At 51.1% G+C, this 12013-nt stretch overlaps 1 protein-coding gene across 1 annotated transcript in view; it reads left to right on the plus strand.

Annotated features, from left to right (window-relative positions):
* Positions 1 to 11799, plus strand: part of CBX6 (chromobox homolog 6) — a 12587-nt gene extending 788 nt beyond the window's left edge. Inside the window, exons 2-4 of the mRNA XM_010562368.1 lie at positions 10 to 75; positions 294 to 360; positions 8433 to 11799. Of these exons, the coding sequence (XP_010560670.1) occupies positions 10 to 75; positions 294 to 360; positions 8433 to 9404 (1105 nt within the window). The 3' untranslated portion in view covers positions 9405 to 11799. The remainder of the gene's footprint in view (positions 1 to 9; positions 76 to 293; positions 361 to 8432) is intronic.
* Positions 11800 to 12013: the final 214 nt, after the last annotated feature.

Raw genomic sequence — 12013 nt, forward strand, 5'->3', positions numbered from 1 at the left:
CCCCGGCAGGTACAGCACCTGGGAACCCGAGGAGAACATCCTGGACTCCCGCCTCATCGCAGCCTTCGAGCAGAAGTGAGTGTTCATCCCCCGCCCTGGGCTGGGGGGCTGCAGCAGGTTTGGCTTGGGGTGGGTATGTGGGAAAGGGCGTCCAGGCTCTTCTGTTCTTTTTTTTTTTTTCTTTTTCCTTTTTTCCTCTTTTTTCTTTCTCTCTATTTTTTTTTTAACTTATATGCTTCTGCTTCTCCCTTTGGGAAAAGTTTTAACTTCTTGACAAATTTGACTCCCTAAAGGGAACGAGAGCGTGAGCTGTATGGGCCCAAGAAGAGAGGACCTAAGCCTAAAACTTTTCTCCTGAAGGTAACTCTTATTTAAATAACTTAGGCCTAGCCAAACATCTCTCAAACCTTGCCGGTGCGTGCCCTTGGAAAGACTGGACTTTCAAGTGACTTGTGCTGGCCACCTGGCTCTGGGAACGCGGGGACAACCCGACAGGAAAGTGGGGGGAGGCAGGGACGCAGTAGCGTGTGAGGGGAGAATGTGTGTGCGTGCGACGGGTGCCCCAGCAGGACGGTCGGCACACGCAGATGTGCACGGTGAGGCTGCAGTCTCTTTTTCCAATACCCTCTCCCTCTTTATGGCCTTCTGCTGCCGCAGTGGAGAGCTAGCCAGCCCCGCTCCCTCTTTCTTCAGCAGCCTACTCCATCCAGCCCGTGCCCTGCAACTTAGCAGCGTGCTGAGCCATCGGGCAGCTGTAGCGGGAATCCTGCTGCCACTTGTGCTCCTCCGATTGTGTTTCAGGGTGTAGGTGCTCCACAGGAGTTTTGTGAAGGATTTATGTTTTGATCTGTAAACTGTAGGCTTGTTTCGCTTTTTTTTGGGGTGGGTGAGGGGAGGAGTGTTTCACCTCTGTGTAGGATAGCAGCTGAAGTTTCCAGTTCCCCTCTGATAGACCCAGCACCTCTGCAAGAAGGTGTTGTTGTAGCATCTCTGCTTGCTTGCAGTGAAGAATGAGGAAGGTTTCCCTAGTGCAGTCCCCCTCCAATTTTTTTTCTTTCTTTTTTTAATTAAGGAATCTGGTAGCTGCGTGACTGCTGCGTGAGCTCTGTGGATTTATTAGTTTACAGACAAAACTCCTCGCTTTGCTCCTCTCCTGCCCCCCTTCCTCTCCAACTATCTCAATCTCAGACTACAAATGAATGTAGAAAGAACACACTATTGTACAATTAAGACAGATGAGCGAGTTCACAGCTTCTCTGGTTTTGATAAAGCCCTGGAACAGCCAGGGCGGACCCTGTGGTAAGGCATCGCTATCACTAAGTCATCCTATGGCTTTGGGCAAGTCATTTAGCCTTTGTGCATGTTTCCCCATCTGTGAAACAGGTTAATACTTTTCTTTGCCTGACAGCAGTAGGAGCTTTACTCAAGTCAGCACAGCACTTTAACTGTATGAGCACCAGAAAGAGTGGGGGGGGCTAGGCTGTCACCTCTCCTCTGCTTTAAGAGGACATAACGAAGCACACAGAAGAAATGCAGGAACAGGCGTATTTTGATGCCCTGAGTAAAACCCAGGGGACCCTGGTAATCCTCAGAAAGTCCTGCTGATGGAACTGTTCTTCTCCCTCATTGCCTGTTTTTCTGCAAACAGTTTTCTGTATCTGCAGACTGAGAACTGCAAACATAACTGATATGTACCACCTCTTACGCTTTATTCAGGGAAACTAGACTAGTTGGTTTTTCTCTTTCTGGCAGTCATGCATTAAATGAAACCCTTGTGTTTAGGTTTCCAACAATGCAGAGGAACGCTTAAAGGGAAACCACCAGCTTAAAATAGTTCTCTGCTTGAATTAAAAAATACTGGTGTTCGTAACACCTGACGTTGTTCAGAGTGGTAGAGAAGTGTTTATGCTGTGCTTTTAACATTACTGTATGTAATCAGTTTCTTTTTGATTTGAATGTGATATGGCAAAATCCATTGTAAATTTTTCACTCGTTTAAAAAAAACAAAACCAACCCCCAAACTCAAAAATAAAATCCACTCATTCCTCCTCTTCTCCCCTTGCCCTTTAAAACCCTCCTAAACTTGGAACCTGAATTATTCAACAGCGTCCTTTGAATCACGTCCCTGACACGTTTCTGTGGCACACCTTCCTTCTGCCAGCTACTCAAACGCTACTGAAAACCTGTAGGCTTGCGGAGCTGGCTTGGTACTTTGTAGAAGATGGATCGCGATAGGGAGCGAGATGAGCTCTCCTGAAGGCTGGTGCCACGTTGTGGGAGAGGCTGGCAGGGCAGAGTGCTACCACTGCCGCTTGGTTTGCAGCTCTGGGAAACGGAGCTGGTGAAACTGTTAGTGCTCTGACTTGCCATTTTTCTGGGACTTCAGATCCTACCCTAAAAATAACACCCTAGGCCAGGCAGCAAGAAGTAACTCTGTCTCAGCTAGCCCTATCTGAACTTATTTGAGTTCTGTTCAGGCAAACCCACTAGCTGTGGCTGGAAATGTGATGGAGACCGTGATAGTTTGCGTTGTGTGTATCTCTCGGTCAATTCTTCTGACCTACTGAAGATGTGGGCTTGACCACTGCTAGCCCTGCAGCACTGGTGCTGCTGTGGGAGGAGTGGGATTTGGTTCTGCCTCGTGCATTGCTAACCATGTCTTCAGTTCTTTCAGCTGCAGAATCTCTTGCCAGTGAGAATTTCGGAAGCAGGGGAAGAAATTTGATTCTTGCATCCCAGAGGGAGCCTTTGGAGTTGGCAGTTAGAACAATATTCTTTTTGATCTGTTAACTGAACAGATTAGGCCTGGATGCAGTGATGTTTAAGCAGGAGTCTGGCCTAGGACTGCTTTGGTAGACGAGTCTGCCCTCAACTCAGCGGCTTGCTAGGATTTTTCATTAAACTTAGGCTTCTGAGTCTCCGGTAAGGCATTGAAGTAAGTGTCCTGATATGCCACTCAGTCCCCTGGCTTGTGTGGGTGTTGTAGTTTGCAGTTGGGGCTAGGTTTATCCTGGGATTAGTTCTCAAAAGCTGCAGATAGGCACCCAGGGGGATTTGCAGAAAGCATTCCAGCAGGTTAGTGGCCCACGCCTTTGGAAAAGCTTTGAAAAGCTGCATCTTCGGCCACCTGCTGCCTTTGTAAGCCAGGCTCCTGTTGCTGAGAGCTAACACTTGCCCTTTCGATCAGACTGCAAAGGGAAATTACAGTCCAGGCTTTGTAATATCGCTATCAAGATGGCCGGTGTTGAAAGTGACCCCTGCAAACTTCAACTGCAAAGTTTTGGGCAGGAAATGGGTCTTTATCCTCTGCATACTAGGGGCAAACTTTCCCACAGCTGAGATCAAGCTTGGCGGGAGGTTGTAATTCTTGGGAGGCTGCTGGTATGCTGCAAGCTTTGTGCTGAGTGTATGGGAAGTGGAGTCCTTGGCCTGAAATGTACATAAAGCTCTTACCTTACTACTTAGGAGTCTGGCAGAAGTCATCTTTGAGGACAGGACCTTCAGCTGTAGATCAGAATGGAAGCTGGTGCGAGGTTAGAAAGAGACATAGTGCATGCTATAGCGATATTTCTTTTTTCCCCTGCTCGGTTTGCTCTTTTTATTTTGCTTTTCCCTCAGCACTGCGCTGTGTGGAATGCAAAACTTGCCAACTAATCTAATAAAGTCTAGCAAGTGCTATTAAGAGACAGAGCCCGGTTTGCAAGCTCAGTGGGTGGCTAGCAAAGCCCCCTAGTCGGAGTGGCTGTAAATACTAAGGTGAAAAGACTGGAGAAGGTTAATGGGAAGGAAGAAGTAAGGAGCCTTAGTGGGTGGGGGTTTGTGGGGGGAGAAGGGGCCGAGCAGCATGGTGTTCCGTCGCTTTGCCCTTTCTTGAACTCTAAAGTTGGAGTTGGGTTTCTTTTGATCTCCTCCTTGTTCGTAAATTATCCCTGAGCGGTTTGAAAACAGACTGTTCCCCTTTGTAGCATTTTGTTCCCCATCCAGTAGGGAAACTTTAGTTTATGGCAGTGTTGCTTGGGAGAACTGTGCTATGAACTGGCTTGCTGTTGCCTTGTCACTTGGAAGACTGCAGAAGAAAGAGGGCGATAAAAAGGCAGAATGGCAGCCAAAAAGGGGAAAGAAGAGCTCTTGCGAATGCTGTTTGGAGCAAGGACTGTGGGAATGCAGGTGGAGAATAAAAGACAAAGCAGAACCAGTAATTTATGAGAGAGTAGCGCTACTATGGTGCAGCAGCGCTACTGGAAATGACTTGATTTTGAAATAATTAACTAGAAATCCGTTGCCTTACAAGGTCTCTTTTTGTCTTTTTTTTTTTTTGCAAATTGCAGAGGTTTTGATACAAATCAGGTAAGAAAGGCTTTTCTAAGCACGTGTCCATGTACGTGCTTGTGTGCTTCAGTGCGTTAAGGGAATGAATGAACAAATATGCTTGCTGGGCCTCAAGGGACATTTATTCAGAAATAGTAGGGAACAGGGGAGCTATACTAGTTCCCAGGGGCAATGAGGGAGAGCTGTACAAGCTAAATAAAGGTGATACATATCCCAAAAGGGAAGAGGGGGAAGGGAAGCAATCCTAGCAATTGGCTTGCTCTCGTGACAGAGCACTGCAGCAAGCCTCCAGAAGCTGCATCCTGATGTAGGCTGAGCTGTAAGCAGAGAGTGAATTACTTCGTATACATGCTGAGTACCTCTTCGGCAGTGAGCAAATCCTGCGGGTGAAAACAGCAAAACCCAGAGAGGCAGTTTCCATTTGGAAAACTTCTGAGTTAAGTAGCAAACTGTGGTGGCAGAGCTGAAAGGATTAAACGGGTTTGTTTTTTCGAAGACCTTATGCTCATACAGCTCATGAGTGTGATCGAGTAATGGATCCATAGCAGGGAGAAGTGCGTTTCCAACAGATAAAAGTGAATGCTGAGTCCTCTCCAAACCAGAAGTAGCAAGTTACTTAATGTGAAGTTGGAAGCAGGAGGAGAGCCCAGAAAATGTGCTGTCCTCTGCAGGAAAGAGACTCGAGTTCGTGTAGTTGATGCCTGAATAAACCTGATCCTGTGGTAGGAATACTGAGCTTTGCAAGTGAGAGGGCTCTGGGGGCTGGTCTTAGATAAAGCATCTGATACTATTTTTCTTGAAACCTTACCTGGAAAAACAAGCTCGAGGTAAGCTGAATATTTGCATATTGCTCTTTGGAACTTGTGTTGAAGCTGGCCACTGGGGATAGCAGTGTAGCACCAGGGGAGGAGTGTTGGGTCCCAGTTTACCCTCTCTCTTAATAATCTGGCCAAAAGATTCATGCTGTGTGTAGTCTACCCGGAGGCTACTGAAACTGTAATTTAATAAATGCAGAGAGCTGAAACATGAGTTAGAAACAGCTTTAAACTTGAGGAAGTGCCCCAGAACTAACTGGAAACGTAGACACGTAGCAAGTGAAGGAGACCCACTGGTTCTGGCACACTGGAAAAGTCCTAGCCATGGATCAGGGCTCTGTGCTAGCTGCTGTGTAAGCACAAAACCAAGACAGGTCTCTCTGTCAAAACAGGACAGGAGCTGATTAACGTGCACAGGCTGAGCAACTAAAATCAGCAGGACTATGGAAGTGGCTGGGCAGTGACCATCCCAGCATTATCGCTTTTCATTTAATGTGGTTGATGGGAAGCTTTGCTGAGGAATTTTGGGGTGTATAAGGCAACTTTGGGTGTTTGTGACTACTTCCCCCAGACTCAGGGGAGGCCACCTTTTTTCTCATGTAGGTGATGGAAGGCAGCAATGTGGGCAGGTGGCAATTAGACTTGACTCCGAGCAGAGTGGCACAGAGGGGGCATGATTACAGGGTAGGGAATTAATCTAGAAGACATGCGGCGTTGGCAGCCCAGGAAGCCCTGAAGGATGCCTGTGTCTATCCGCTGAAGCTGTGGATCAAGGATTTTTACTGGCGTATCTGTCTGTACCCTCTGTCTGGCTTCCCTGTCCTGCGTTTTGGAACCGGACATTGCGTTGCACTTTGCTCTCAGCTGAACAGTGGTAAATTGGCGAGAAGCCCAAAGCACAAGAGCAGCAATGCTGGAAGGGCTGACTGTGATGGGAAAGAGCGGGGAAAGGAAGAATAAAGTTGTTAATCCAGGCTGTGCTGGTATGTAATGTCAGAAAGCAAACCGTAGCTTGTCCTGGTGTTTACCATCTGCTTCAGAGGGACCTGTGAAGAGAGGGAGTGAGCACAGCCCTAGATGTGCATCTGTCTCTGCCTGTGACCTCCTGATGGGGTCTGCAGGGTCTCTAAGTTGTGGATCAGTAGGATGGGGTGGGGAGAGTTGATATGTGGTGCAGGGAGTTCATCTGGTGCTGCTGCTGTGCTCCAGCCTGTAGGATGCCTGGGACAGGAACTGTGTCTACCTATTTGTTTTCTGAACAGTTTAAGGCATGGAGTAAGGCACGAGGCTGAGCAAAGAGAAACTAGCTGGACACTGGGATGCTTCCTGCTATAGCAGGACGTGTTGGGTTTGTCTGTGCTGGGGACGCTTCCCTCTAACTAGGTGAAGCAGCCCTGTTACAGCCCAGGGTTAACGTGGAGAGTGTCTGTGCCTGCCTTGGCAGTTGTATTACTCGTCCCTGTTTCTTTGTCATTTGGCTAATACAAAGCCTAGAGTCCCTGGTTCAGATGAGCCTCTGGTCTGTGTGTTCACATAACAACCAGGGAAGGAGGCCTCATCTTTGTAGTCCTTTTAAAGCCCGGATACAAGTAATATTGAAGGGCATGATCATCCAACGTTATCCAGGGAGGAACAAAATGTCTTCGCATCTCTGTTCTCTGCTCATTCAGGATCTTCTGAAGTTCCTGTGGGGATCTCGACGGTAGAATAGGGGCGCTGGGGTGACAGCAAAGCTCTGGGGATGTAGGGCCAGGGCTTTGAGCTTATTGTGCAAGAGCTGGCCTGGGCCCCTCACTTCGATCTGTTAGATTCCTGCCTTCACACGCACGTTTTTTTTCCCCAGGCGTTTCTCTGGTAGGAGGCAGAGCCTGCGGGGTGACAAAGGAGATGGTGTTGGAGTGCTTAAGCTCTTAGCTGGCAAAAAGCCATCCCGATGTTGGCTAGGGGGCAACGGGATGGAAAAATTGGGGAGGAAAAGCAGCTGTCTTCTTCTAGCACTGCAGTTCTTGTCGTGCCCACGAGGTGGGGGAAGCTGCTCACTAGATGGGCAATGGGGGGGGGGGGCTCGCCTGTCCCCTCCAGGCCTGGGTGACTTCTGCCTGTGACCGCTGCTGAGAGGGAATAAGGAAGGGGGTTTGTTTGGGCAAGGAGTAGGGTGCAGGTGGCAGGCTGAGCTCTACAAGCAACTGTGCTCTGACAAGGCGTGGTGTAAGAATATGCTCTGGGTTTCCATGCCCACAGGGTCTTTGGGTCATACTGCCTCAATTTACCAATGAAACTGCTGTTCCTGCTGTCAGAAAATGTTCCTGTCCCTGGTACGTGAACCAAGGCAGGTTTTGGCACTATCACCAAGCTCCAGAAGAGCTTAAAAGTCTTGTTTCCTTGCTCTGGCTCTCAGGGAAGGTTGACGCCAAGCAGTTGAGCTGGTGCTGCTCCTGCTCTGTTTCGTTAGTACGTTTCAAACAAGTGTGGTGTTCAAAAGGACAAGGCAATCTCTTCTTTGGTCATGCAGTTAAACTTGACTTGAGTTCCAGCTGGCCTAGTCTCTGGCTTTAAATGCTGGGCCTTGCTGCCACAGCAGAGTAAGGATAAACAACTTGCTTGTGGTCTCTAGTTAAATTTAAGCTTCAGATCTCTGCGTTTCTTGTGTTTAGCTAAGACAGCTCCAGCAGACCACTCTCACCCACCTCCAGTTGTGTTCCTTAAGACCCTCTTTTGCCATGCTTTCCAGAGCAGATGAGTCTGGTTGTGGGAGGGGAAGAGCAAACTGGATGCATTACTCTTCATCTCCCCCTTGTCTTGTGCTCATTTCATAGAGGACCTGATACAGTCTCCTGTCCTGGGACTCATACGTAATTTTGGATGCTAACTCAGCACTAACAGCCCCAATGCCTACGAGGATGCTTGGTGGTTTGGCTGGCAGTGGAGGGTTGTGTATGTTGGCTGGTGATGACTGAGAGGGGGCCTTGGAAACCATTAACTGTAATCCTAAAACATGGCTGGAGGGTGACCATTTCCTCTTGGGGAAAGCACGTGCCAACAGGGGCACAGCCTAGGGAGTAATTTGCCAAAAAGGATATAGACAGTGCCCTGTGCTTGTATGGCACTGCGCCATAGCTATCAATAGTCCATAGGTGTGTACGTGTGCTTGTCATTAATGTGGGTATAAATGTGACACGGCATTGCTGGTAAGCGCATGTCCTGATGTTAGCGATGCCCAGTTTGAGATTTGGCTGCACCTAGGTTGCCTCTCTGACCCTGTTTTTTTCTCTCTCCCCACCACCGCAGGCTCGGGCCCAAGCGGAGGCCCTCCACATTGGGGATGTACACTTTTCTGTCAAGCCTGGTTCTAGCACCTCCTCTCCCAAGCTCCACTCCAGCGCCGCAGTGCACCGGCTCAAGAAAGACATCCGGCGATGCCACCGCATGTCCCGGAGACCCCTGCCCCGTCCAGACCCCCAGAACGGCGGGAGCGTGGGTGGGGGGGCTGGCATCCGTCCTCCCGTCTCGCCCTTCTCGGAGACCGTCCGCATCATCAACCGTAAGGTGAAACCCCGCGAGCCCAAGCGCAGCCGCATCATCCTCAACCTCAAAGTCATTGACAAAGGTGGGAAGCCAGCCAACGGGGCCGGGGGCCTGGCTCGGCCCAAGATCCCGTCCCGAAACCGTGTCATTGGCAAGAGCAAAAAGTTCAGCGAGAGTGTCCTCCGCACCCAGATCCGCCACATGAAGTTCGGCGCCTTTTCGCTCTACAATAAGCCGTCCGCTGCGCCTGCCCCCTCTCTGGAGGGCAAAGGGGAGGCTGAAGGCTCCCAGGCAGCCTCCTGTGGGCTCATTATGAGCTCCACCCCCTATGATGCCCCCAGCTCCAGCTCCTCCGGCTGCCCATCGCCCGCCCCGCATTCCTCCTCTGACCCCGATGATTCCCCTCCAAAGCTGCTGCCCGAGACCCTCAGCCCTGCCATCCCCGACTGGCGCGAGTCAGAGGTCCTCGACCTCTCGATTCCGCCCGAGTCAGCCGCCACCAGCAAGCGTTCTCCCCCAGGAGGGTGCAGTGGGGGGCAGACGCCCTCCTTGTCCCTCTCATCTTCTGACCCGGAGCAGGAGGCCGGCGACTGGCGTCCCGAGATGTCCCCTTGCTCCAACGTGGTGGTCACGGATGTCACCAGCAACCTCCTCACCGTCACCATCAAGGAGTTCTGCAACGCAGAAGATTTTGAGAAGGTGGCGGCGGGCGGCGGCGGCGGAGGCAGCAAGTGAGCAGCCAGGTCCCCCCGCTCCAGGGGCATGGGGGGAGCTCTACCTGCGAGAAGTCGTGGTGCGAATGGCTGTCCTTAGTTCTCTCCTTCTCCCCTTGGCTGTCCCTCTGCCCTCACTACCACCCTTCCTCCTCCTTTCCTCCTGCCCGCTCCCTCTTGCCCGGAGGCTGGAGCGTGTCAGTGGTGGGGAGCGGGGGCACCCCCCGTTCCTGGGTGTCGCTGCCGCTGGGAGGAGGCAGGGAGGGTCGTGGTGGGGCTGGGGAGTGGTTGTTTGTCCTTGAATGTGGTGTTGTCCAACGGGCGGTGGAGCCTTTGGGGATGAGGGATGGGAGAGCGTGTGTCTGTGTGCCTGTGGGGGTGATGGGGAAGGTGCTCTTCCTCTTCCTTCCCCTTCCATCTTTGACAAAAAGTGAAGAGGAGCTCCAGACCCTTGAAGGGGGAGGATGTAAGAGGATTGGAGCCCTTGCCCACACCCCCCCAAGCCTTCTCCCACAGTGTGCATGCAGTCTCTTTCATTCCTGTTTCCCCCTTGCCGTGACTCCGATCCTGCCATCCTTCCTGGCCTGCGGCCTGGTTCTGCACTCTCCTCTGCTGTCCTCGTGGCAGTTGCTGATCCAGATGCCCCCAGAGTGAAGGGGAGAGGGGCAGGTGAAGCGTCATGCCTGGAAGGTGCTTGAGACAAAGATGGGGTGGTGGGGAGTGCCCCACGCAGCATATGCCCCCATATTGGCTTCCCCTTTCCTTTGACTATTGGTGCTACCTTGGCAGTTGTATGGGTGCTTTCAGGTGCCCTGGTCCCTCCTCTTCTCCTGCATCTTCCAACTTGCTCAGCTCTGCAGGGGGAAGGGAAGAAAAGGGGAGTCTGCTTCTGGCCCAGATCTTCCTCCTGGTGTTCATCACTTGCACTTGCTTGGGGGAGAGGGCATGAAATGCCCTTCCCTGGCCTTTCCGTGGTGGAAGTGGGAGTGGGCCATGCATCCATCCTTCAGTTTGGGGGAAGATACACTGACAGCATGACGCTGCCCCAGCCGGGTGAGGCTGGTCTCCTGCCTTGCGCGTAAGCTTCCCCTGACCCTTTTTGCTTCCCCCCACTCCCTCGGAAAGAGGGAGGAAGGGATGCTAAGATGGGTCGTTTGCTCTTCCTGCTTCTTTTCTTCTCCTGCTCTCCCTTCCCTGTGGTGGATGGCCTGGAAGAGGGCTCCCCTCTGTCTTTGCAGGATCTGAAACAGCCCTTACAACTGTCAACCAAAGGTGCTAATAAGAAATAACTGTGTCTCTGACATCGTATGCATGTGCGCTGGATCTCTTCCCCCAGAGCTCCTGTGAGCTGATCTATAAATTCCTTCTCATCGCCCCTAGCAAGTAGGAGCGAGCGAGACCACAGCTTGCTGTTCTTTACCCACGGCTCCTTCTTTCCCTGACCACCCCTTGTTCACATCCAAAATAAGCTCTCTCTTTTGCCTGCCGTTTCTGGCTTGCTCCATTTCTGTGTGGGTCCTAAGCTTCACAGTGAGATGCTGTTCCTTTGCTCTCCCTTTCCCCCCTACTCGCACAGGACTCAGCCTGTAGGGGCAAGGAAAAGAGGTGCTGATCAATCAGTGGGAGAGCCTCGCCTCTGAGCCCTATCCCTGGTATTTGGGATGGGGCAGAGTGGTGTCACTTCTACATAACATGCTGCAGAGGTGAAAAGGGTGGAAAAAAATTCCCTGCGCCAGGGCTCGCATACTTACAAACCTGCCCTGGGCAGGTGAACACGAGTGGAATCATCCCCTCTGGTGCTTCCACACGAGGATGCTCGGGAGCTGCTGGCTCCGAGGAGTGCTCTCGTGCGGAGTAGTGATTTTGTGGTTGCAGTAGTCCGAGGGTAGAAGGGAGGCAGTTTGTGGGAGAGAGGTGATGCTTGTCTGCCCCAGGGGTGTCGTCGGGGTGGTAAAGGGATAGACTGGCTTCTGACCTTAATTAGGGCTTCTGTGCCCAGAGCTTGTCTTTTCCCCGCCTCTAGCGCCTGGGTTGCTGTAATAAAATTTTTGCTGCCCTCCCTGCAAGCCTTGCCTCGCAGCAGGTGGTATTCAAAGCCTTGGGGCACGGTGAATTCACACCAGTTGCGGTTGGGTGTCTGTGCAGACAGTCTGAGGGGGATTCCAGGTGCTGTTAGCACCACCCTTTGCACACCTCTTTTTTTTTTTCTTTCCTTGGTTAAAGAGCTTAGTGGACTCTTTGGGGATGCAGTTGCATTCACAGATGAAGCTAGGGGCAGGGAGAAAGAGACTTCCCCGATCCATTCACCAAGCTAAGGCTTCCTATAACTTGTTGGACTTGTGTGCGTGTCTGTATTAATACCTGCCTGTATTTTTTGTGTCGATTTTTTTTTTTTGCATCTTTCCTGTGCCTGGCACACCCAGGGATCCCTTATTTTAGCATAGCCTATCCATTTGACTGCAGCTTCAAAGATGAGCAGTTTGTAGGCATAGGGAAAAGCTCGCTCTTAAGGAAATAGCGAGGAGATTCTTCTCTCTTTTTTCTTTTTTTTTTTTTTCCCCCCCCTTCTCAACAAGAACTATTCTGTGGCTGCGAGATAAGAGGAGCTTCTTTGTGGGGTGGATGCAAACC

The sequence above is a fragment of the Haliaeetus leucocephalus genome, unplaced genomic scaffold, assembly GCF_000737465.1.
Source record: "Haliaeetus leucocephalus isolate CR32 unplaced genomic scaffold, Haliaeetus_leucocephalus-4.0 Scaffold0, whole genome shotgun sequence".
Lineage (NCBI taxonomy): Eukaryota > Metazoa > Chordata > Aves > Accipitriformes > Accipitridae > Haliaeetus > Haliaeetus leucocephalus.